Source organism: Pongo abelii, chromosome 20 (assembly GCF_028885655.2).
Source record: "Pongo abelii isolate AG06213 chromosome 20, NHGRI_mPonAbe1-v2.0_pri, whole genome shotgun sequence".
NCBI classification, from domain to species: domain Eukaryota; kingdom Metazoa; phylum Chordata; class Mammalia; order Primates; family Hominidae; genus Pongo; species Pongo abelii.
The window spans coordinates 12,000,378-12,026,517 of NC_072005.2; the positions used below are offsets into that span (position 1 = coordinate 12,000,378).

At 44.4% G+C, this 26,140-nt stretch overlaps 1 protein-coding gene across 1 annotated transcript; it reads left to right on the forward strand.

Annotated features, from left to right (window-relative positions):
• The first annotated feature begins 3,474 nt into the window (after positions 1–3,474).
• LOC103893054 (zinc finger protein 763) lies at positions 3,475–25,660 on the forward strand. Its single transcript, XM_024237930.3, has 4 exons — positions 3,475–6,687; positions 19,696–19,822; positions 20,028–20,088; positions 20,779–25,660. The coding sequence occupies exons 1-4, from the start codon at positions 6,625–6,627 to the stop codon at positions 22,370–22,372; spliced, it is 1,845 nt and encodes a 614-aa protein (XP_024093698.2). The 5' UTR covers positions 3,475–6,624; the 3' UTR covers positions 22,373–25,660.
• Positions 25,661–26,140: the final 480 nt, after the last annotated feature.

Below are 26,140 nucleotides of genomic sequence, written 5' to 3' on the forward strand. Positions count from 1 at the left end.
AAAGACAGCCTAGGTCAGAACCTTCCGCTGACTCACAGTGAGCGAGTGGTCTTTGCTGGGCATTGAGACCCTGGTGGAAGGACTGTGTCCACACTGTGGGGAGGGGCTACAAGGGTGTTAGTAGAAGTCCCAGAATTAATTTTCTGACTGCTCACATTTGCCTCACACACTGCCTAGGAGTGGGCCAGCCTGGCCTGGGTCTCCACAGTCCAAGTGGTTCGTAAGCTTGGGAATGTGTAACTATTGGAGTGTGGGTTTCCTTGTGAGCTGTGGGTGAGGCAGGCTGCCTACCCTGAGCTGCCTCCATTTTGTTTCTTTTATAGAATCTTGCTACCATGGAATTGCTCTTTCCGCATGCATCTGATAATTCATTTGTTTGTTTGCTTATTTATTTATTTTTCAGACAGAATCTCACTCTGTGGCCCAGGCTAGAGTGCAGTGGCACGATCTCAGCTCACTGCAACCTCTGCCTCCCAGGTTCAAGCGATTCTCTTTGCTCAGCCTCCCAAGTTGCTGGGACTACAGGCACATGCCACCACACCCTGCTCATTTTTGTGTGTGTTTTTAATAGTGACGGGGTTTCACCATGTTGACCAGGCTGGTCTCAAAGTCCTGACCTCAAGTGATCCACCTGCCTCGGCCTCCCAGAGTTCTGGGATTGCAGGCATGAGCCATTGCACCTGGCCACATCTGAGAATTTTATTCTATGATTTGGATGTTAGGATTTTAATTAGCTGGTTGGAACCTTAATGAGTAGTTTGGTAACCTTTGAAGAAGGAAATAGTTTTTTAATAAGCTGTTTTATGCCAAGTCAAAATAATAACAATATGAATAATCAGAGACATACCACCCCAAAAAATAAATAGGCCTTGGGCATTTCTGGTGTGTCTCCTTGGTCTCACTTATTTTTGATACGCAAAGGTGATCAAAGTTTTGATTCTTTTTGTTATTCTTTGTATCTTTGTCATCTCTTTGTCACAAAGCAGAATTTTCCCACTTTTGAATTCTCAGTAACATAATTTTACCATTAATACACCATTAGTATTATGCTGAGAGGGTGTATTTCTGGGTTTTTTGCCTGAGCCTGTTGCAAACATGTTGCTCTGTGAAGTTGTGGGTCATGTAATTGATTCTCTTATTTCACTGTTTAATGGGACTTGAGTTGTTCAAGTCAATAAGATCAAGTCTTTTGATCTTATTGACAGTACTCTTCTTGTTTTTGTCCCTAATTGGAAATAATTGCTGGCTTGTAGATTATGGATAAATTTAAATTTACTACAAAATGTCAATAGAGCGTGAATGTAACTTCTGAATTAACCATTTCACCTTTCATGCACGTGTCTTTATTCTTGTGATTGGTCAACATTTTGAATTATCTAACTCACTTTTTGTTGCCCATCTACTCTTAAATAGAATCTCTGTATGATTATGTATTTTTTTACTGGTTGCCATTGGTTGAGCATTTTTCCTATGTGATCTTTCATCTTCTGTGTAGCAGTTTCCAGTCATCCCCTTACATTTGACTAATTTGTAGTTATTTTTTTTCTTGTTTTTTTTTTTTTAGACAGAGTTTGGCTCTGTTGCCCAGGCTGGAGTTCAGTGGCGTGTTCTCACCTCACTGCAACCTCTGCCTCCTAGGTTCAAATAATTCTTGTGCCTCAGCATCCCGGGGCGCACACCACCACCCCAAGCTAATTTTTGTATTTTTAGTAGAGATGGGGTTTCACCATTTGGCCAGGATGGTCTCAATCTCTTGAACTCGTGATCTGCCCACCTTGGCCTCCCAAAGTGCTGGGATTACAGGTGTGAGCCACCGCGCCCGTCTCTTGTTTTCTTGTTTTTAATTTGAGACAACCTTGCTGTGTAGCCCAGCTGGAGTGCAGTGTGTGCAGCATTAAGCTCCTAGGCTTGAGCAATCCTCTCACCTCAGCTTTCTGCCCAGCTAATTTTTAAAAGTTTTTTGTAGAGGCAGGGGTCTCAGTGTTTTGCCCAGGCTGGTCTCAAACTCCTGGGCTCAATGAATCCTCCTGCCTTCACCTCCCAAGGTGCTAGGATTGCAGACATGATCCACCACGCTCAGCAATGAGCGTTTTTTTTTTTTTTAAACCAAGATATCCGCACATGTTTCTGACAAATATTTTATTTAAAATCTTTAACAACTGCATACTAACCAAGGTTATTCTGTTTTTCATTTTCATTATGACTACTTGTTTTTCTTTCTTATTCTCATTTTTTACCTAGATAATTAAAATAATTTACCATGTAGTGGCCCTGACATGCATTTTGCTGCTTCATGCAGTCGTACAGCTACCTCGATGTCCCTTGTTTCTGCCATTCTGAAATTGGACCTCACTCCTTGACTCCCCATCTGCTATGTGATAAAGTCCTGTCTTATTACATCATCTCCAAAGCCTCTTTTATAGACTTCCATTTGCCCCTTGGCATGTCTTGCATTTACTCTCCTCAAAATATATACTTAGAGGCTGGGTACAGTGGCTTATGCCTGTAATCCCAGTACTTTTGGATGCCGAGGCAGGAGGATCCCTTGAGCCCAGGAGTTTAAAACCAGCCTGCGCCACAGAGGGAGACCCTGTCTCAAAAACAAAATTAATACGTACCAGCCCTAAACCCCAACACGGTCATATCTGGACACGAACCTTTTAGGATATCATATAACATTTATAAAGGAGGGCCCTCATAATGGGATTAGTAAGAGAGAGAGAACTCTGTCTGTCCAGCATGTGAGGACAAAGCAAGAAGGCATCTAGCTGCAAACCAGGAAGATAGCCTTCACTAGGAACAAAATTGCTGGCAGCAAGATGTTGGATTCCCCAAGCTCCAGAACTGTGAGAAACAAATTTCTGCTGTTTAAGAAACTGAGTCCATGGTATTTTGTTATACCAGCCTGAGCTAAGTCACCCCAAGAGTCCTCACATTAACCATATACTATTGTACAAGTGCTGCATTTGGATCTACCTGGAATGTCTCCAAATTTTCTGCTTTTCCTCTTGGACCCATTGTGAGAATAGGTGTGCTTCATAGGAAACTGCTGGTGATAGTAGTGATAGCCTAACAACTAGGGACAAAAAGGAAACTTTTTTTTTTCTTTTTCTGAGATGGAGTTTGTGCTCTGTTGCCCAGGCTGGAGTACAATGGCGCGATCTCAACTCACTGCAACTTCTGCCTCCTGAGTTCAAGAGATTGTCCTGCCTCAGCCTCCAGAGTAGCTGGGATTACAGATGCGTGCCACCACGTCTGGATAATTTCTGTATTGTTAGTTAGAGATGGGGTTTCACCATGTTGGTCAGGCTGGTCTCAAACTCTTGACTTCAGGTGATCCACCTGCCTCGGCTTCCCAAAGTGTTAGGATTATAGGTGTGAACCACCATGCTTGGCCTCTTTTACACACACACACACACACATATATATTTTTTTCTTTTTTAAATAAAAATAAATAGAAACTAGGTCTCACTATGTTGCCCAGGGTGGTCATAGCCCAAGATTTTGGGCTCCAGTGATCTACCCGCCTTGGCCACCCCAGTGCTGGGATTAAGGTGTAAGAAACTGTGCCAGGCCAAACGAACGAAGCTTAGTGGGAGGGTGGGCGCAGTGGCTCACACCTGTAATCCCAGCACTTGGGAGGCTGAGGGGGGTGGATCACCCGAGCTCAGGAGTTCAAGACCAGCCTGGACAACATGGTGAAACCCCATCTCTACTAAAAATACAAAAAATTAGCCGGGCGTGATACTCCCACTCTCATAGTGAAAGTTCTTTCTTAAGGATTCTACCTGCTGGAAAGCATTATATACTGCCAGCACTTGTTCAATACAAGACTGTCTGGTTTCATCTCCATGTCCTGTTTCCCAGGCAGGAGTGCAGTGGTGGGATCATAGCTCACTGCAGAAACTCCTGGGCTCAAGGGATCCTCCTGCCTTAGCCTCCCAAGTAGCTGGGAATAAAGGCACATGCCAACATGCCCGACTGTTTTTAAATTTTTTGTACATATGGAGTCTCACTATATTGCCCAGGCTGTTCTTGAACTCCCAGGCTCAAGTGATCCCCCCCACCTCAGCCTCCCAAAGTGCTGACATTACAGTCATGGACCAATACTCCCAGCCCTGAAACAGATATATTTCAGAGGGAGAACATCTAATGTTCAAGTTGATATCTATAGAGCAGTTAACCGGAACTATCATTTAGGGTCTGTGGGATTCTAAGACACTAGGTATGAAACAAATATGAGGAAGGTCAGAGAACAAACTGACTTAATGATTAATGCTGAAGGTGCTGCAAGCTTGGTTTAAGTTTTCCTCCTCCCTTCCTCTCTGATGAATTTGATAAAGTTTAAAGGGATGGTTTCACCAGGGGCCTTTTCCATTGACGGCAAGGAGGTCATCCCTCCTGGTAAATCCTCAGTAGGCCAAGCCTCTTACGTGGCTAGAATGATCTGGTCCATGAGGAAATATCACCACCTGTTGTGTTTTACAATTAGACCATCCAAGGGGGTCAGGGTTTCCCCAGGTAGTTTGGTGAGAGAGAGAGAGAGAGAGAGAGAGTGTGTGTGTGTGTGTGTGTGTGAGAGAGAGAGAGAGAGACAGTGTCTTGCTGAAGTGCAGTAGCCTGATCATAGCTCACAGCAGCCTCAAACTTTGAGGCTTAAGTGATCCTCTTGCCTCAGCCTCCTGACTAGCTGAGACTATAGGTACACACCACCTCTCCAGGCTAATTCTAAATAAAAATGTATGGAGTTGGGAGGGTCTCACTTCACTGCTCAGGGTGATCTCCAGCTTCTGTCTTCAAGTGCTCCTCCCACTTTGGCCTCCCGAAATGTTGGGATTACAGGCGTGAGCCATGGTACCCGGCCTCCCAGGCTGTTGTTGACAGGTCTTTGCAATCTCTCAGAGTTATGCAGCAGTTTATTCTCTGACAGCGATACTCTCATCCTTTGACCCCATTTTGCAGCAGTGGTTGAGTGTTCACTTTTCTTTTCATAAAGGGGCGAGCTTGCCAGTGATCCTCTTCCCCCTCCTCATCAATGACTTATTTGTCATCAGAGCCTTCCTCTTCATAAATTCCCACGGAATCCAAGTTTTCACGTCCCAATCGGGCTTAGTTATGATAGCCACAGGCCCACACCAGCTGCCACAGCACCCCTGTCCCATGGAAACCGCCCGACTCTCTTCTCCCCAAGCGTCCTGTCCCAGGAGCCCCCATCTCTGCTCTCCCGGGCTCCGGGCCCTAGAGCCGCGCTGCTGTAGAGCCAAGTTCCCAGGGCAGCTCCCTCCACCTGTCCACATCCAGCTCCAGCTCTCCACCCTCTCTCCGACCAGCCAGGCCTGGAGTTGCTGCAGTGTCACTGACCAGGGGACCCTCAGCTGCCACCTCCACCGCGATCTGAAAGTCTTTTAAATGCATTTAAGTTATCTTAGAATTTTCCTCCCCCATTTTATACATAAACAGGAGGAGAGCAGGGGTTTGAGGGTGTTTGTCTCATGGACTGATCAGTGGGATGAGAAATAGCTGAATAACCTGCAGGGGGCAGCAGAGCCCCAGGCCAGTGACTCCACGTTGAGGCCAGTGTGGTTCCTGCAAAGGAAGAAAAAGAGAGTTTCCCTGGGGTCTTCCCGGGCAGCCCGCCCTCCCCTACAAGTGGCCTCCAGCCGCTCAGAGCAGCTCCAGAAGGAGTGTGGATTCCGAGAAGCTGCAGAGCCCTGGAAAGCAGAAGACACGTGCAGACGCATTTGTGGGGTTCTGTCCTTTCTGGTGGTGTACTTCTGGAGCCTGGGGCTGTCTTCTGGGCAGGGTTTGGGGTTTGACATACATGGGGTCGCTGGGGTCAGAGTTATTTGTATATATAAAGAAAATGTGTGAAAATCAGGCTAGAGACACAATTGTTTGGTGGCGTCACCTGGATAAAGGGTTTATGAAGTTGACAGTTTATTTAGGTCCGAAGGTTAAATTAACCCCAGGTGAGAGTTTCCTGCTGGTGAAAATGAAGCTCTGCAAGGAGGGAGCATTTTCACACTGTGAGGAGTGGATGGGGGTGTGTGAGCAAGGCTTGGCCATGCCTCATCCCCAATTCCGGCCCGCTCAAGGACATGTGCCTCTCCTGGTGCAGTCGTGCCTGGCCTGGTCTCGGTTCCCCTGCTGCTCTGAGGCCAGCAGATGGCTTCTATGGACACTGAGCCTGAAATTCCCTGCACATTCCTGTGACCCCGTGCAGAACGAAGGAGCGGGGAAAATCCCTTGAGTGAGGAAGACGCTAGTGTTCTCTTATATCTGTAGCAAGTCTGGCTGAAATGCAAATATCCAATAACCAGAGTACAGGAAGCACCTCGCCCTTAAGAGAAGCTGTGGCTAGAATCCGTCAAGTCAGTCTGGCTCTGCCGGGCCTGATACCCAACGCTTCCGCTGTCACTCAGAAGTGAGGGGCGGGGCCTAGCATTCCATCCAATCAGAGGTGCTGGGACAGGGCCCTGCCCATTGTTTATCCAGGCACAGAGTGGGTCGCATTCCTGTCCTCACCTTTGTCCCTGCGCAGCTGGTGGTTGGTATCTGCTGTATCCATCCCCGAGAGGGACCTGGTGCCTCTACCCAGGTTTCTGTCGCTCTGTCTCCTGCGCTATGCCCTGCTGTAGTCACAGGAGCTGTAGAGAGGACCCCAGGACATCTGAAAGCCAGGAAATGGTGCGTGTGCATGGCCGGTTGTCCCGAGACGGGGTAGAGGCTGCCTGGAACCGACCGGAACCGGCTGCGGCGGGACCCGGGCCTCCCTGCGGGCGACTCCAGGGTCTGGGACCGAGTCCTGGAGCTGCTCGGCCCTCGGTCCCCTCGGCCGCTGGTTGGGGCTGGGCTGGCAACCGGGACCCCGGATGTCCTGTCTTGTCGCCGCGCGGCGACTGCGGCCCCGCCCCGGAGCCCTCTCTGAGCAGTTCCGCGCCCGCAGCCCCGCGTCTTCCCAGATTGTGCGGAAGCCACCGGAGGGTCATGGGGGAAATCCCGACTCGGGTGTAGGGTTCGTGCGTGGGAGGAGCAGTGGTCTGTGGGGCCCCCAGTCCCCACTTTCTCCTGTTAAAAATTAAACTGAAGTACATTAACAATTAAAGAGTTCATTTGAGCAAACAGCAATTCAGTAATGAGAAACACCCAGTCCTGGCTTGTGGTTTGTCAACTGAAAAAGCCAAACAATGTAAAATAAAGTTTATTCGGAGCCAAATAGGAGAGACCTTGGCAAGGGAAACACAATCCCAAGAAGCCTATAGTGAGTGGTCCCATGGCGGCTCAAGACAGTTTGGTTTTATTCATTCAGAGAGACAGGAATTGCAGGGAAAATCACGAATCAGTGCCTGGAAGGTGTAAGTTCCATTGGCAGAAAGGGCGGGACCTGTGGAAGGGGGGTTAGAAGGCACAGGTGGTTGAGGGATTCTGTAGGTGGCGGTTGGTTGAGAGTGTGAATCTTTGTCTAAAGTTTGGAGGAGGTAGGAAGGAATGCTGAAGGAAGGGGGTCTGTTATCTGCCACTTGATTCCATCCCAGCCAAAAAACAGACCTGTTTCTCGAGATTTTATGAATTCTAAGGCATGACTTACCCTTGCCTTGCGTGGCCTTAGGTCTTGTTTGTAATTTGGTATCTTCTTGCCACAAGGAGTCTGTTTTTCCAGTCTGATAATGTCTGTTTTTACATGAATGTGCGTCAGTTGCTGCATCTAAACTCCTAAAGGGAGAGGGTATAAGGAGACCTGTCTCACCTCCCATCCTGTCATACAGAGGCACTCAATTTTCAGGGTTTTTTGGGGGTTCCCTTGGCCAAGAGCCAGTCACTTCACTTAGCTGGGAAGGTACTTTGTTTTTGTTTTTGTTTGAGACAGAGTATCCTGTCGCCCAGGCTGGAGTACAATGGCTGGATCTCGGCTCACAGCAGCCTTTGCCTTCTGGGTTCAAGTGATTCTCCTGCCTCAGCCTCCTGAGTAGCTGGGATTACAGACACACACCACCATGCCCGGCTAATTTTTGTATTTTTAGTAGAGATCGGGCTTCACCATGTTGGCCAGGCTGTTCTCGAACTCCTGACCTCAAGTGATCCACCTGCCTCGGCCTCCCAGAGTGCGGGGATTACAGATGTGAGCCACCTCACCTGGCCGCAAGGTATGTTTTTAAGTTTGCAGGTTGAAGGCTGGGCTTTTATAAGGTACATGAGGAGACAAATGAGATAAATGCTTGATTGGTTGCAGAGATGCAGTTACCTTATTTGGACTTGTCACTCTGAAATAATCAAAAGGTTCAGATTTCAGTTGGAAGAGTTTATTCAAGCAGAAAGATAGCAATGGCCCAAACAGGAAAAACACAGACTCTAGAGAAAAGGACTCAGTCCTCCAAAATTGGAAGTTAAGTTCTGGCTTTATATTACCAGGAAAAGAGGTCCTCATCAGACCCCAAGAGGGTTCTTGGATCTCGCATAGGAAGGAATTCAAGACGAGTCGCAATGTACAGTGTGTAGAGAGTTTATTGAAAGCAACTCTGGGCCAGCATGATGGCTTAGGCCTGTAATTCAAGCACTTTGCAAGGCCCAGGCGGGAGGATCACTTGAGATCAGGAGTTCGAGACCAGCCTGGGCAACTTAGTGAAACCCCCTCTCTTCCAAAAATAACAAAAATTAGCCGGGTGTGGTGGCCTGTGCCTGTAGTCGCAGGTACTTGGGAGACTTAAGTGGGAGAATCACTTGAACCTGGGAGGCAGAAGTTGCAGCCCAGCTGAGGACTCGCCACTGCACTCCAGTGTGGGTAACAGAGTGAGACCCCATCTCAAAAAACAAAAACAAAATAAACAAGAAAGAGTTGAAGACCAACCTGGCTAACACAGCAAGCCCCTGTCTTTTTTTTTTTTTTTTGAGACGGAGTCTCGCTCTGTTGCCCAGGCTGGAGTGCAGTGGCACAATCTCAGCTCACTGCAAGCTCCGCCTCCTGGGTTCACGCCATTCTCCTGCCTCAACCTCCCAAGTAGCTGGGACTACAGGCACCCACCACCACGCTCGGCTAATTTTTTGTATTTTTAGTAGGGACGGGGTTTCACCGTGTTAGCCAGGATGGTCTCGATCTCCTGACCTCGTGATCCACCCGCCTCGGCCTCCCAAAGTGCTGGGATTACAGGCATGAGCCACCGTGTCCGGCCCCTGTCTCTATTAAAAAAAAAAAGAAAGAAAAGGAAGGAAGGTTCTCTGTTACAGAGTAGGGCATCCTCATAAAGCAAGTGGAGGAATGTACTGTCTAAGTTTTTCTTATGTAGGGATCTTGTCTATGTAAAGACTAAACTAAGCTGTGCCTACGTTCATGTGGGCTGACAGAGTCACAAAATTTATTACTCTGTTGATTTAAAGAAAACAATCCTTTACCTTTTAGCACACAAGTGCATTAAAACATAACTATAATTATCTTGAAAGCACATACTATTATGAGTATTGGGACATCCGGATGTTCTGTTGTTGTGGGAGTGTAAGGATACTTGCAGGTATCTTCAGGCTGTTTTCTTAATGTCAAACATTTTATGACCATGGGTTGTGACTGGCACGGAGTGTTTCTTGTTAGTCTCAAGATGGAGCTGATTGGTCTTTCTCTGGCTCCCCTAGGCACTTGCTTCCCTGACACTTACATAGGCAAAAGGCAAATAAATATAACAGGATTACATTTTCCATAGAAGGCTGATGTATGAGGTACAATAATTTAATTTTTTTTTTCTTTGAGACAATGTCTTGCTCTGTGGCCCAGGCTGGAGCAGTGGTGCCGTCACGGCTTACTGCAGCCTTGACCTTCCCAGCTCAAGCACCTCAGCCTCCCCAGTAGCTGAGAGTACAGTTTCCCACCAGCACACCTGGCTAATTTTTTGTATTTTACAGAGATGGGGTCTCGATATGTTGCTCAGGCTGGTCTCTAGCTCCTGGCCTCAAACAGTCCTCCTTCCTTGGCCTCCAAAAGTGCTGGGATTACAGACATGAGCAATTGCACATGGATAACAACTTAATTTGTAGTGGTTTGCTTTTTTCCCCCAGAGCTTGTTTTCTTCTCTTTCTAGCTGGTTTATATTTCCTTTTCAATTTAAAAAAGTGAATTTAATATTCTAGCTGAAGACAACATGATAGCCATGAAGTCTTCATGTGAGAAAGTTAAAAGGGAAATTAGTCTACTATAGAGATCAGTAGTAGAGAGGGGCCTGGCGGGATGGTTCACACCTGTAACCCCAGCACGTTGGGAGGCCGAGGCAGGTGGATGGCTTGATCTCAGGAGTTGAAGACCAGCCTGGGCAACAGAGTGAGACCCCATCTCAATTGTGAAAAATCATATTAAATTTAAAAAAATAGTGAAGAGGGGAAGGGTCTTTCCTGTTTCCCTTCAGTCATTTGCAACATTTTACAAAACACTATAGGTAAGAAAGAAGGCAAATCTGTAATCAGGGAAAGGAGGGTTCTAGCTGGCTATGTGAAAGCTGTGTGTCACGTGACTTAACCCCATAATCACATTGCTTCAAGATGATTTAGAGATCCATCAGTTTAAATCTTAGAATTACGTGGTTGTTTTTGCTTGTTTGTTTGTTTTGAGACAGGGTCTCACTCTGTCGGACAGGCTGGAGTGCAGCAGTGCGATCTCAGCTCACTGCAGCCTCTGCCTTCTGGGTTCAAGTAATTCTCTGGCCTCAGCCTTTCAAGTAGCTGGGATTACAGGTGTGTGCCACTACACTCGGCTAATTTTTCTATTTTTAGTAAAGACAGGGTTTTACCACGTTCGCCAGGCTGGTCTCAAACTTCTGTCCTCAAGTGGTCCATCCACCTTGGCCTCCCAAAGTGGTGGGATTACAGGTGGGAGCCACCACACCGGGCCTGACTTACTTGTTCACGCAGCCTATATAGGTAGAAAATTTCTAGTTACGTAATCAGTGGTTAATTGGTAGATTGTGCCTGATTAAGCATAAATTTCATTTCCCTATACATTAGTAATTTTCACGAGTTGTATTTAAATATGATTTCAGGATCCTTAGGTAGGACCTTAGGACACTACACACAGTTTGGCCTCGTTGCTTCTTATTCAAATTTTTTCACATTCTCCAGGGCAACTGGTTTCCCCTTACATTTTCCAAATATATGGGATGCAGCGTCTCAAATCCCCCACCCTCATACCACAGCCTAACTCTTCAAGGGCTTGCAGTAAAATCTGTTTATGAACATCTCATATGAGAGGAAAGCAGAGAATAACCGCTAGACATTTTCCCGAAAAAACCTTTCTGCCTCTCCTCCTTTTAATCTTTCCTAGACACAGATACTTTATCAGGATGTCTTTGGGATGAGGTTCCTTTCTGGAAACTTTACAGGGTGATGTGTCTTCAGTACACCCTCCTATCTTTTCCTGGTTTGGGGTTTTAGAGCTGCCTGGGGCTGCCTCAAGATCCCCACAACTGCCATGTCTCCTGGAGGGTCTCATGGGGTATCAGTGCCTTAGGGGAGTGGGACCTCCCATGGGAGCAGCTGAATGCCTTATGGTGGAGGAGATACCTGGTATACTCTTCATCTACATAACCAATTCTTGGGGTGCTCAGCTTCTCTCTCCCAACTCCACTTTCCATTAATTGGAGACACATGGCTGTTCAGCCAATCGGATGTTGCTAATGAGGAAAAACAGAGATGATTCCTGTCCTCTGGATTGTCTCAACTGTGAAAAGAGAAATATCCCAAAAGACAAGGAAAGGCCACCCCAACAAGGATGTATTTAGCTATCCCACAGGGAGGTGGTCACCAGAATGCAGCCAAGTAAGTCCTATATGTGAGTTAACCACATGGAGGAACTGGGAGGAGGTGGAGAACTAGAAACTCTGTTCAGAGTTTGAGTAAAGTTTTCTTCTGTTATGACAACGTTAAATCCATAAAGAAAATGCATGCTAAGGTAACATAAATATAATAACTCACTATAACAGGTAACTCTAGAATTAATTAAATTATTGTATATGGAGATGATAGGTAGTAGATTGATTATTCTCCTGTAGATAACCATTTGTCCCTGCTTTTTCTGTTAAGTGTTCACCACTTGTATCATTGGCTGACAATACCTGGTTTGTCATAGTTTCATATTACCTTAAATAGATATCCAGACCAGGCGCAGTGGCTCACACACTTTGGGAGGCTGAGGCTGGCAGATCACCAAAGGTCAGGAGTTTGAGACCAGCCTGACCAATATAGTGAAACCCCATCTCTACTGAAAATACAGCATTAGCTGAGCGTGGCAGCACATGGCTGTAATCCCAGCTACTTGGGAGGCTGAGGCAGGAGAATCGCTTGAACCTGGGAGGTGGAGGTTGCAGTGAGCCGAGATCCCGCCTTTGCCTTCCAGCCTGGGCAAGAAGAGTGAAACCTCATTTCAAAAAATTAAACTAAAAAACTAGATGCCCTGGTCTCGCAATTTGCTGTTTTCCATTGGTCTATCTTTCCATTTCTCTGTTAATACCATTTTCTCTTACTTAGTATAGACTTCAAAGCTTCAGTGTGTAGTAGGGATATTGCTTCTCTATCTTAATCATCTTGGGCTGCTATATCAAGTTACCATAGACTGGGTGACTTAAAGAATAAACATTTCTTTCTGGCAGTTCTTGAGGTTGTGAAGTTCATGTTCAGGGAGCTGGCAGATCTAGTGTCCAGCAAGGGCCCGCTTCCTGGTTTGCAGATGATCGTCTTCTTGTGGTTTCTTCACATGACAGAAAAGAGAGGAAGCCGGCTGTCCTGTGTCTTCTTATAAGAGCACTAATCTCATTCAGAAAGCGTCTACCTTTATGCTGTCATCTAATCCTAATTAATTCCCAGAAATGTCAACTTCTAATACTATATTGGGGGGTAGGTTATTAATGTATGATTTTTTTAGAGTGATGCAAACATTCACTCCATAACACCCTCCAACAATATTCTATAGAACATCTTGGCTGTTCTTAGTCATTGTCTTCTATTTCAGTTTTTAGAAGTACTTTTTTCTTAATTTTAGTGAAAAAAACAAACTGCCTTATAAATTTCATGGAATAAAATGTAACTGTAGTCATATTTCAAAGAGGTTACATCATAGTGATATTTAATCTCCTTTTAAGGACATATGACATTTTTCCATTTATTGCATTTTATATTGATGTTTTTCAGTATAGGCTTTTTGCATAATAATCATTTTATATCCTTCCTGAGACTTTTTTGGACTTCAAGAAAATTAGTTTTAATAGAAATCTGTGGCCAGGCGCCGTGGCTCACGCCTCTAATCCCAACACTTTGGGAGGCCAATGTGGATGGATAGCCTCAGTTCAGGAGTTTGAGACCAGCCTGACAAACATGGAGAAACCCCATGTCTACTAAAAATACAAAATTAGCCAGGCGTGGTGGCGCAGGCCTGTAATCCCAGCTACTCAGGAGGCTGAGGCAGGAGAATCACTTGTACCCGGGAGACAGAGATTGCAGTGAGCCAAGATGGTGTCATTGCACTCCAGCCCAGGCAACAAGAGCAAAACTTTGTCTCAAAAAAAAAAAAAGAAAGAAAGAAATTAGTCCAGCCTGGGTAACGTGGCAAACCTTGTCTATACAAAAACATACCTGGTCATTGTGATGTGTACCTGTAGTCCCAGCTACTCAGGAGGCTGAGGTGGAAGGATCTGTTGAGCCTAGGAGTTTGAGGCTGCAGTGAGCTATGATTGCACCAGTACACTCCAGCCTGGGCAACAGAATGAGCCTGAGACCCTGTTTCAAAAAAAAAAAGGGAAGAAAAGAAAAAAGAAAAAAATTAGTTTCAATAGAGTATGCTGTCTTTTAAAAATTACATTCAACAGGTTGTTGCTGATAATTGGAATTCACTGAGATTTATTTCTGTATAAAGTGTACATTCTAGAAACTTAGTAAAAATATTACATATGCACAAAATACATAAAAGAATTGCACAATGAATCAAAATATTGATGGAGCCAGTACTGGGAATAAGATAATTGCCTTACTTTTTATACTTTCACAACCTGGGTATGCATCCCCATCAGTATATTTTATTTTTGCATGTTTTTTATGCAAATGATAACCAATATGTGATATTTTATATCGGATTTTAACTCAGTTATGAACCTTACATGGAATGATAGTTAATTCACTTTCTTATTTCGTTGATTTTATTATTTAGAACAGTGGTTGTTTTCCCAAAACATTGAGCAGATAATCCACAGAGTTCCCACATTTTTCTTCCAAGCTCATAGTTCCCCCTGTTTTAAACATCTTGACTGGCCAGGTGCTGTGTCTTATATACCTGTAATCCTACCACTTAGGGAGGCTGAAGCAGGAGGATAGCTTGAACTCCAGTGTTGGAGGCCAGCCTAGGCAACATAACAAGACCCTGTCTCAAAAACAAAAAATTGTTTTAAACCATATTGTCTGTGTGTAGTGTATTCCACAATTGATGCAAGAATATATTACATGTGAACATGATGGAAATTGAAGAAGCCAATATCATTATTACCTAAAGTCCATCTTTTACCTTAAACTTCACTCTCTGTGTTCATTCTGTGGTTTAAGACAACTACATGTGTCATGTGTCCACCATCAGAGTCTTATACAGAAGCGTTTCACTGCCCTCAAAATCCCCTGTGCTCCTCCTAATCATACCTCTCCCCTCCCTCATTTGCCACCCCTGTTTATCCCTGGAAACAAATGGTGATGTTCCTGCCTCTAGCGTTTTGCATTTTCCAGAATATCACATATTTGGAATGATGCTGTAAGTGGCCATTTCAGACTTGCTTCTTTCATGTGAAAATATGCATTGAAGGTCTCTCGATACCTTTGTTGCTTGATGACTCATTTATTTTTTATTTTTATTTATCTAAAAAAATTTTTGTTTTGTGAGAGATGGGGTCTCAAACTCCTCAGCTCAGGTGATTCTCCCGCCTCAGCTTCCCAAAGTGCCTGAATTCCACTTGTGAGCCACCATGTCTGGCCACTCATTTTCTTTCATCACTAACATTCCATTGTATGGGTGTTACCATAGTTTGTTTCTTTATTCACCTATTGAAAGGCTCATCCTGAGCCTGGTGTGATGCCTCATCCCTGAATTCCCAGCATATGGGAGACTGAAGTGAGAAGATTGCTCGAGGCCAGCAGTTAGAGACCAGCCTGGTAGATACAGTGAGAAACCTCGTTAATTTTTTTTTTTTTTTTTTAAAGACTCACCTTGTTTGATTCTGGTTTTTGGCAGTTATGAGTAAGGCTGCTAAAAATGTTTGTGGGAGGACTTTTGTGTGAACATCAGTTTTCAGTTCATTTAGGTTAATATGTAGGAATGAGACTTCTGAATCAGTAAGACCATGCTTATTTTCTTCAGAGCTCCACAGACTGTCTTCCAAATTGGCTGTAGAATTTTCCATTCATATCCATAGTGAAGGAGAGTTCACTGTCTCCAGCATTTGGAAGTGTCAGTGTTTGGGATTTAGGCTACCCCACCAGGTGTTTGCTGGTGCCTCATTGTTTTCTTTCTTTCTTTTTTTTTTTTTCTTTGGAGATGGAGTTTTGTGTCTAGTTCTTGTTACCTAGGCTGGAGTGCAATGGCATGATCTCAGCTCACTGCAGCCTCTGCCTCCTGGGTTGAAGCAATTCTCCTGACTCAGCCTCCCAAATAGCTGGAATTACAGGCGTGGGCCTCCACTCCTGGCAAATTTTTGTATTATTAGTAGAGACGAGATTTTACCATGTTGGCCAGGGTGGTCTCAAACTCCTGACCTCAGGTGATCCACCCGCCTTGGCCTCCCAAAATGCTTGATTATAGGCGTGAGCCACTGCCCCCGGCCTGTTTTCATTTACTCTTTAATAACATGCAATGTTGAGCATCCCGTCATATGTTTGTTTGACATAATTACATTTTTTAGGGGGAGGTATAGTTGGAAATATTTTGCCTTTTTTTTTCGGGGGGGTTGGAATCTGGCTCTGTCGCCCAGGCTGGAGTGCAGGGGCACTCCTGCCCTTGGTAATCCACTCGCCTCAGCCTCCTTAAGTGCTGGGATTACAGGCATGAGCCACTGCACCCAGTCTTTTGCTTCTTTTTTGATTGGTTGATTTTTTTTCTTATAGGATTTTGAGTTCTTCCTACCATTTGGGTACCAGTCCTTGATCAGACAGGTGTCCTGCAAATATTTGTCCCAGTCTGCCACCTGTCTTTTTATTCTGTTGAGTTTTTTCCAAAACAGTTTTATTTTGAATGAAGTCCAATTTATTGATTTTCTCATTCACAGATCATGCTTTTTGTGTGTGTGAAACGTTATTGCCAAATCCAAGGTTGTCTTGGTTTTCACAACTGTTATGTTCTAGAAGTTGTGAGTTTTGCATTTTCCATTTAAGTAAATGATTCATCAGGAGGTAGTTTTTAAAAAGGTGAAGTTCTGTGTCTAGTTCATTTGTTTGCATTTGCTAATCCAGGTGTTTCAGTACCATTTGTTTTTCGCCACCGTGCCTGACTAATGTTTTGTTTTATTATGGAGACGGGGTCTCCCTGTGTTGCCCAGGCTGGTCTCGAACTGTTGGGCTCAAATGATCTTTCCGCCTTGGCCTCTGGTTTTACGTTTTTAATACATGTCTTTGTAGTAGATTTTTCTATGTTCCTAGTGCCTTTCTTATCTTATGGAATCTTCTCTGGTATATTTAGTTTATTGAGTGTTTTTAATCATGAGGAAATATTAACCCATTTATGCTGGAGGTTTCAACTTTTTGAATTGCAGACATGTGAAAAATCAGACTTTGGCGATGACCTTGAGCAGTAGGATATAAATAATTCCCACATGCTTAGCGTTCCAAAAATGGAACACTAGGCATAAGTAGGTTAAGGCTTGTCACATGCCTTTTCTGCCTCTCTTAGGACATTCTTGTGGTTTTTTGTGTTTTGTTTTGAGATGGAGTCTCACTCTGTCACCCAGGCTAGAGTGCAGTGGCATGATCTCGGCTCATTGCAACCTCCGCCTCCCAGGTTCAAACAATTCTCCCACCTCAGCCCCCCAAGTAACTGGGACTACAGGCACACGCCACCACACCTAGTTAATTTTTGTATTTTTAGTGGAGATAGAGTTACACCATGTTGGCCAGGCTGATCTCAAACTGCTGACATCAAGTGACACACCTGCCTCGGCCTCCCAAAGTGCTGAGATTACAGGCATGAGCCACCACACCTGGCTGCTACCATGATTGATTTTCATTACTTACTGTGAAACAAAACTTAAAACCTAACAGCTTAAGGAATTTTACATATACAGTTGAGATAGTTGGAGAAATCTACATAAGTTCTCTAAGATCAATTCTATTGTATTCTGCCTTTTGCAATTATCCTGATGTTTCCTGCACGTCATAGTACGGGCCAAGATGTTATTTTCTTTTTTTTTTTTTCGTTGAGATGGAGTTTTACTCTTGTTGCCCAGGCTGGAGTGCAATGGTGGAATCTAGGCTCACCACAACCTCCGCCTCCCGGGTTCAAGCGATTCTCCTGCCTCAGTTCTCCCGAGTAGCTGAGATAAAACGCATGTGCCACCACTCCTGGCAAATTGTGTATTTTTAGTAAAGATGGGGTTTCTCCACGTTGGTCAGGCTGGTCTCGAACTCCCAACCTCAGGTGATTTCCGCCCCACCCCCACTGCGCAAAGTTCTGGGATTACAGGTATGAGCCACCGCGACCGGCCAAGATGTTATTGATGTTTTTTTTTTGTTTTGTTTTGTTTTTTTATTTTTTGAGATGGAGTCTTGCTCTGTCACTCAGGCTAGTGGCGCTAGTGCAGTGGCACAATCTCGGCTCACTGCAATCTCCTCCTCCCGGGTTCAAGTGATTCTCCTGCCTCATCCTCCCGAGTAGCTGGGATTACAGGACCCCGCCACCGCACACGGCTAATTGTTGTATTTTTTAGTAGAGACGGGGTTTCACCATCTTGGCCAGGCTGGTCTCAAACTCCCTACCTCATGATCCACCCGCCTCTACTTCCCAAAGTGCTGAGATTACAGGCGTGAGCCACCGCCCCAGCCAAGATGTTATTTTCTTTTTTCTTTTTTCTTTTTTTTTTTTTTGAGACGTAAGTCTTGCTCTGTCGCCCAGGCTGGAGTGCAGTGGCGCAATCTCGGCTCACTGCAAGCTCCGCTTCCCAGGTTCATGCCATTCTCCTGCTTCAGCCTCCTGAGTAGCTGAGACTACAGGCAGCCGCCACTGCACCCAGCTAATTTTTCGTATTTTTAGTAGAGACGGGGTTTCACCGTGGTCTCGATCTCCTGACTTCATGATCCGCCCGCCTCGGCCTACCAAGGTGTTGGGATTACAGGTGTGAGCCACCGCGCTCGGCCTTTAAGTTGTTACTTTCTAAGACTAAATAATATCCCATTGTATATGTATGCTTACCACATTTTGTTTATCCATTCAGTCATCAGTGGATATGTGGGTGGCTGCACTGCTCATTACTGCCACCCCAGGAAGGTTGTATAGTGGTTAAATCTATGCTTATTACACCTGGATATATACACCTGGATATAAACCAGGAGTTTCTTGTTTGCCCTCTTGTGTACTTACAATGCCAGGTTTTTCTTAGGAATGTCCCATCTGCCCTTGTTACCAGCATCTATCTAGCTACACTCTGACAGGATAACTGCAAACTGAATGATTCCTGGGCATCATAGTGGATGTTTCTTTCAACTTAGGTGTCTCCCCTCCTCTCTGCTTATATCTAGCATGCCTGATTTGGGTGGTCCCTGGGGTGTGGGATTTCCCAGGGGCTCTCCCTCCTGCTCTTGGGTAGCTATCTGCCTTCTCTAACAGTGTCATCAAAGATTACACTTTGGGAACAGGCATTTTCAAGGATACACAGCCTCAGGACTGCTAATGTTAACATTTTTCTGCATATTAATTCATAGGACTCTATTATGACAGGTGCTACAGTCCCACAGACCAAAGAGACATTAGGGACAGCCCAGGCAACTTCCTTTTCTCCCTAGATTCAGTGAATGCACACATTTTCCCAACCTACTGTTGCTTTATCCCTTGTTCAGTTCTAGCATCACAATTGCTTTATGAACTAGCCAAGCATGGTGGCACATGCTTGTGGTCTCAGCTACTCAGGAGGTTGAGTCATAAGAATTGCATGAACTCAGGAGGAAGAGGTTATAGTGAGCCAATATCGTGCCACTACACTCCAGCCTGGGCAGCAGAACGAGACTCTGTCTCAAAAAAAAAAAAAAAAAATTGCAGGCCGGGCGCAGTGGCTCACGCCTATAATTTCAGCACTTTGGGAGGCCGAGGCGGGCAGATCACCTGAGATTGGGAGATCAAGACCAGCCTGACCAACATGGAGAAACCCTGTCTCTACTAAAAATACAAAATTAGCCGGGTGTGGTGGCACATGCCTGTAATCCCAGCTACTTGGGAGGCTGAGGCAGGAGAATCACTTGAACGCCAGTGGTGAGCCAAGATCACACCATTACACTCCACCCTGGGCAACAAGTTGTTGTTTTGAAAATCCATCTCAAAACAACAACAACAAAAATGCTTTATGGAAGAAATTATAGAAAGAGAGAAAGGGATGTGATGACCAAAGCAGGGAATAAGTGTTTGGAGTCCACGGCAACTTCTTGGGAATAGAGTCTAGGCCCCCAGTGCTGTCACTCTCACCCATCCTCCTCTACACATGTGAGATGTTTCAGGACCCAGTGGCCTTTGAGGATGTTGCTGTGAAGTTCACCCAGGAGGAGTGGGCTTTGCTGGATATTTCCCAGAGGAAGCTCTACAGGGAACTGATGCTGGAAACTTTCAGGAACCTGACCTCTATAGGTAAGGATGACATATTCCTTCCCTCAGTCCATTACTGAACCAGTGTTTCTAGCTCATCAATGCTGTTGAGTGATTTAGAACATAGACAGGAAATACTTTGATGAATAAATGAGGTATGGCTGCAGTAAATCATAGACATAGAATCTAATAATTTTTTCACAGTTTTATATTGCTTCAGGACTATTTTTCTGTGTCTGTATTTTAGGGAAAAAGTGGAAAGACCAGAACATTGAGTATGAGTACAAAAACCCCAGAAGAAGCTTCAGGTAATTGGCACTTACAAGACAAAGCAGTGTCTCTCTGCACAATCTTAGAATATGAGAATATGTTGAAGAGAAGTAAAACAAAGAACTAAGTCCAGTATCAAATTCATTTCTTCTTAGAATATTTTCTCAAAATCATATATTTACATGTGACTAAGTCTGAGGGCTCACTCCTGTAATCCCAATCCTTTGAGAAGTGGAGATAGGAGGATAGCTTGAGGCCAGCAGTTCAAGAACAGCCTGTGCAACATAATGAGACCACAAATCAACAACAGCAAAAAATTAGCTGGGCATTGTGGTATGCATCGGTAGTCCCGGCTACTCAGGAGGCTGAATCAGAAGGATCACTCGATCCCCCAGGAGTTAAAGGCTGCGGTAAGCAATGATAATATCACTGCACTCCAGGATGGTCACAGGACGAAACCCTGACTCATAAGAAAAATCACACAGAGTATTTAGTACTTGTAAAATAGTTTACATGGGATAGCATTAAGCCCCTTATGAATATTTTTTTAAACAATAGGTATGACTCTGTAACCTTGTAGAACATGTTGTCCATTTACCTTCAAACAATTCAGCCAGGGCAGAAAGCCTACACTTTGATGGACCATGTTAAAAATGCAAGTGCAATACTTGTTGATTAATATAAAATTACTCATAAACCCTTCATAATGTGCTTCTCACTTTTGACAGGAGTCTCATAGAAGGGAATGTCAATGAAATTAAAGAAGACAGTCATTGTGGAGAAACTTTTACCCAGGTTCCAGATGACAGGCTGAACTTCCAGGAGAAGAAAGCTTCTCCTGAAGTAAAATCATGTGACAACTTTGTGTGTGGAGAAGTTGGCGTAGGTAACTCATCTTTTAATATGAACATCAGAGGTGATATTGGACACAAGGCATACGAGTATCAGGACTATGCACCAAAGCCATATAAGTGTCAACAACCTAAGAAAGCCTTCAGATATCGCCCCTCCTTTAGAACACAAGAAAGGAATCACACCGGAGAGAAACCCTACGCTTGTAAAGAATGTGGAAAAACCTTTATTTCCCATTCAGGCATTCGAAGACACATAGTAATGCACAGTAGGGATGGACCTTATAAATGTAAGTTTTGTGGGAAAGCCTTCCATTGTCTCAGATTATATCTTATCCATGAAAGAACTCACATTGGAGAGAACCCGTATGAATGCAAACAATGTGGTAAATCCTTTAGTTATTCTGCTACCCTTCAAGTACATGAAAGAACTCACACTGTAGAAAAGCCTTATGAATGTCAGCAATGTGGGAAAGCATTCCATAATTCCAGTTCCTTTCAAGCACATAAAAGAACCCACACTGGGGCAAAGCCGTATGAATGTAAACAGTGTGGCAAATCCTTCTGTTGGTGTCATTCCTTTCAAATACATGAAAGAACTCACACTGGGGAGAAGCCCTATGAATGTAGCAAATGTAATAAAGCATTCCATAGTCACAGATCCTATCTTAGACATAAAAGGAGTCACACGGGAGAGAAGCCTTATCAATGTAAGAAATGTAGAAAAGCATTCACGTATCCCAGTTCCCTTCGCAGACATGAAAGGACCCACTCTGTGAAAAAACCTTATGAATGTAAGCAATGTGGGAAAGCATTATCTTATCTTATAAGTTTTCAAACACACGTAAGAATGCACTCTGGAGAAAGACCTTATAAATGTAAGACATGTGGGAAAGGCTTTTATTCTCCCAAGTCATTTCAAAGACATGAAAAAACTCACACTGGAGAGAAACCCTATGAATGCAAGCAATGTGGTAAAGCCTTCAGTAGTTCCAGTTCCTTTCGGTACCATGAAAGGACTCACACTGGAGAGAAACCCTATGAGTGTAAGCAATGTGGGAAAGCCTTCAGATCTGCCCCACACCTTCGAATGCATGGTAGGACTCACACTGGAGAGAAACCCCATGAGTGTAAGGAATGTGGGAAAGCCTTCAGATCTGCCAAGAACCTTCGAATTCATGAAAGGACACAAACACACATAAGAATGCACTCTGTAGAAAGACCTTATAAATGTAAGATATGTGGAAAAGGCTTTTATTCTGCCAAGTCATTTCAAATACATGAAAAATCTTACACTGGAGAGAAACCCTATGAGTGTAAGCAATGTGGTAAAGCCTTTGTTTCTTTCACTTCCTTTCGATATCATGAAAGGACTCACACTGGAGAGAAACCCTATGAGTGTAAGCAATGTGGAAAAGCCTTCAGATCTACCTCACACCTTCGAAAGCATGGTAGGACTCACACTGGATAGAAACCGAGGCAGGCCAAAGCAGGTGAATCACCTGAGGTCAGGAGTTCAAGACCGGCCTGACCAATATGATGAAACCCCTGTCTCTACTAAAAATACAAAAATTGGCCAGGTGTGGTGGGCTGCTCCTGTAATCCTAGCTAGTTGGGAGGCTGGCACAGGAGAATCGCTTGAATCTGGGGGGCAGAGGTTGCAGTGAGCCGAGATCATGCCATTGCACTCCAGCCTGGGCAACAGGAGCAAAACTCCGTCTCAAAAAAAAAAAAAAAGAGACTTGGCCTTGTGGTGAGAGGATGTCAGCTCTAGACTCCTGGACCTGTTTTTGCCTTACTTATTCTCTAAAGACTAAAATATTTCCTAAAATTTATGGGCGCTGTTTACCAGAAAGTACCTTAGTTAAAACATAGAAGTTCATTTATGCCTTATAAAGCTTTTTTTTTCAGGTTGGTTTAGTGAGTCACAGGAAGCTAATAAATTTGTGTAATTGTCTAAGTACGGCCTTTTCTTTTTCTGATAATGTGCTGTTGATACTAACTTGTCAACAGCCTGCTTATTTCAGACGTGTAAAGTTAATTGCAACATGGAAAAGTCACTTTTATATATTATGCAATGGCATGGAAAAATTCATTTTCATTAAGGTTCCAATGAAGCTGCTCTTCAGAAACGCTTATTTAAAACTCCCTAAGGTCAAAGTCCAGGCATCACAGAATGCAGCATCAATCACTGACCAAACCCTGTCTGTGTGTGGAGATGACATACCCAGTCTCAGATAATGTATCCACATCAGTGAAGGGTGGAATCATTGATTGTCAGATCACACAGCATGACTCACAGCAGGGAAGACAGGGCGGTGACAGAGGTGGGGGCACCTGAGCAGGTATGGTGGCTCACACCTGTAATCTTAGCACTTTGGGAGGCCGAGGAGGGTGGATCACTTGAGGTCAGGAGTTCAAGACCAGCCTGGCCAACATGGTGAAACCTTAAAAAATAGATAAATTAGTTGGGCATCATTGTGTATCCCTGTAATCCCAGATACTCAGGAGGCTGAGGCAGGAGAATCGCTTGAGCGTGGGAGGCGGTTGGTACACTGAAATGAGATCACACCATTGCACTCTCCAACCTAGTCGACAGAGCGAGACTCTGTCTCAAAATGAAAAAAACAAGAGTTGGGTGCACCTGAATCCAGCCCTGCCTTATCCTCCCTTGAAGGCCAAATACACCCTGACACTTTTCACCAAAGAGTAGAAACAACACCATCCACTTGACCCCAAATGGGACTTTCCACAGGATGCAAACACAGTGTTGGAATGGCCAATGACAGTGACAATGAAAGTGCAGGCTGAGGGTGATGAACAGGACACACTGGAGAGCCTGACATCGGCCTAGACTATGGGGGTGTCTTGATGCTTCACAAAGAGCCCAAGGAGCACCCCAAAGAGGACACTGGAGCACAGGCCCAAAGGGTGTTCATATGCCAGGAAGGCCACTAATTTTAGAAGGCAGTGATGTTGGTGCCTGTTTAAGTCCAGATGCTTTATAACTTATGCTTTTCTGCATCCGCTTAGACAAAGAAATCTGCAATTTTTGAGTTTCAGTATTTAGAAGTAAGTTATTTTAGCAGTCTACACATTTGTGGTTTATTCTGAGCTAACTTCAGACACACAGCTACAGATAGGGAATATCATGAGTATTTCCAAGGCTGAAACTCTTCATGAAGTCAGTGGGACTCTCTCATGGGAGGGTTTTAAGACCCACAGTCAAAAAGGTGGGGAAACATTAGAGTGGAAGGAGGGCAGCAGAAGGTCAGGGGCCTTCCCCAGAGGCCTAACATACCCAACATTACCCTGGATGAAAACCAGTACATACCATAACACCACACTCTCTCCAATGTTTCACAGACAAAGTGAAATGTATTCAAAGCTAAGCTTCCAGAATTCCACTTTACACAATAAAGTTTTAATATCACTCTGTGTTGATGTTAGGCAATCACTAAATAGCATTTTCTGGTTATATATGGAAAATACCTTGATTTCTGGGATATGAAAATGCTCATTTTTAGATATGCTTGTTTTTGAACTTTTTTTAATAAAACAAGGTGAGAAAACAGGAAAAAAATTTTCAGATCAAGGAACTTAGGCGAATTAATAGGAGAAAAGTCATACAAATTTATTTAACATGTATATATGGGAGCCTTCAGAATGAAGACCCACCCAACAATAAGACAAAAAAGCTTACATACCATTCTGAGGCCAGGAAAAATGCAGACTTGGCATGGCCAAAAAAATTCCAGGTTTGGTGGGGAAGTCATTTTTAATGGCAAGACAGATTATGCTATAGGAAAAGAAGAAGCTTGGCTAGCAAAGGAGACCTTGTTATGTAGATGAGAGAATAGGTGGGAAATGCTGCTTTTCAGACTTTTATTTAGAATTTTAAGTAATAGAGTCAGGATTATGCTGTGTTGCCCAGGCTGTTCTCTAATTCTTTGTCTCAAGCAATCCTCCCAGCTCAGTCTCCCAAAGTGCTAGGATTCCAGGCATGAGCCACCATGTCCAGACAGGGTTTGTCCCCTTGTAAAGAATTATTCATTGCTGGGCACAGTGATTCACAGTGACGTCTGCCTGGCATCTGCCTATAAAGGAAGCATGGCACCAGCATCTGCTCAGCTTCTGGTGAAGGCCTCAGGTAGCTTTCAATCATAGCGGAAGGTGAACGGGGAACAGGCAGTCACATGGCGAAAGCAGGAGTGAGACAGAGAGAGTGGTGTAGGAAGGTGCAGCTCACTAGAACTCACTGATTATCACAAAGACAGCAACAAGCCATGAGAGAAACAAGCCATAGGTCCCCCTGACCCAAACAACTCCCATCAGGACTCACCTCCAACATTGGGGATTACAGTTCCTCATGACATTGGGTGGGAACATACATTTAAACTATCACGTGACAATATTACTTCCCTCAGTTTATTAAAGAACAAGTGTTTCTAGCTCTTCAGTGCTGTTCAGTGATTTGGAACGTGGACAGGGAAAACTTTGATAAATCAGGCATGGCTGCAGTGAGCTGTGAACATAGAATCTAATAATTTAAACTAATTTTATAATAGCCAGGCATGGTGGCTCATGCCTGTAGTTCCAGCACTTTGACAGGCCAAGGTGGGTGGATGACTTGAACCCAGGAGTCTGAGAACAGCCTGGGCAACATGGTGAAACCCTATCTCTACAAACTTTTTAGCCAGAATGGTGACATGCACCTGTAATCCCAGCTACTTGAGAGGCTGAGGTAGGAGAATCACCTGAACCCAGGAGTTTGAGGCTGTAGTGAGCTGTGATCATGCCATTGCACTCCAGCCTGGGTGACAGAGTGAGACCCTCATCTCCAAAAAAAAAAAAACTCATAATTTTATAATCAGGACTATTTTTTTTTTTTTTTTGAGATGGAGTCTCACTCTGTCTCCCAGGCTGGAGTGCAGTGGCGGGATCTCAGCTCACTGCAAGCTCCACCTCCCAGGTTTTACGCCATTCTCCTGCCTCAGCCTCTCAAGTAGCTGGGACTACAGGCGTGCGCCACCTACGCCCGACTAATTTTTTTTGTATTGTTAGTAGAGATGGGGTTTCACCATGTTAGCCAGGATGGTCTCGAACTCCTGACCTTGTGATCTGCCCACCTCGGCCTCCCAAAGTGCTGGGATTACAGGTGTGAGTCACCGTGCCTGGCAATCAGGACAATTTTTTATGGATCTGTATTTTAAGAAAAAAATGGAAAGACCAGATCATT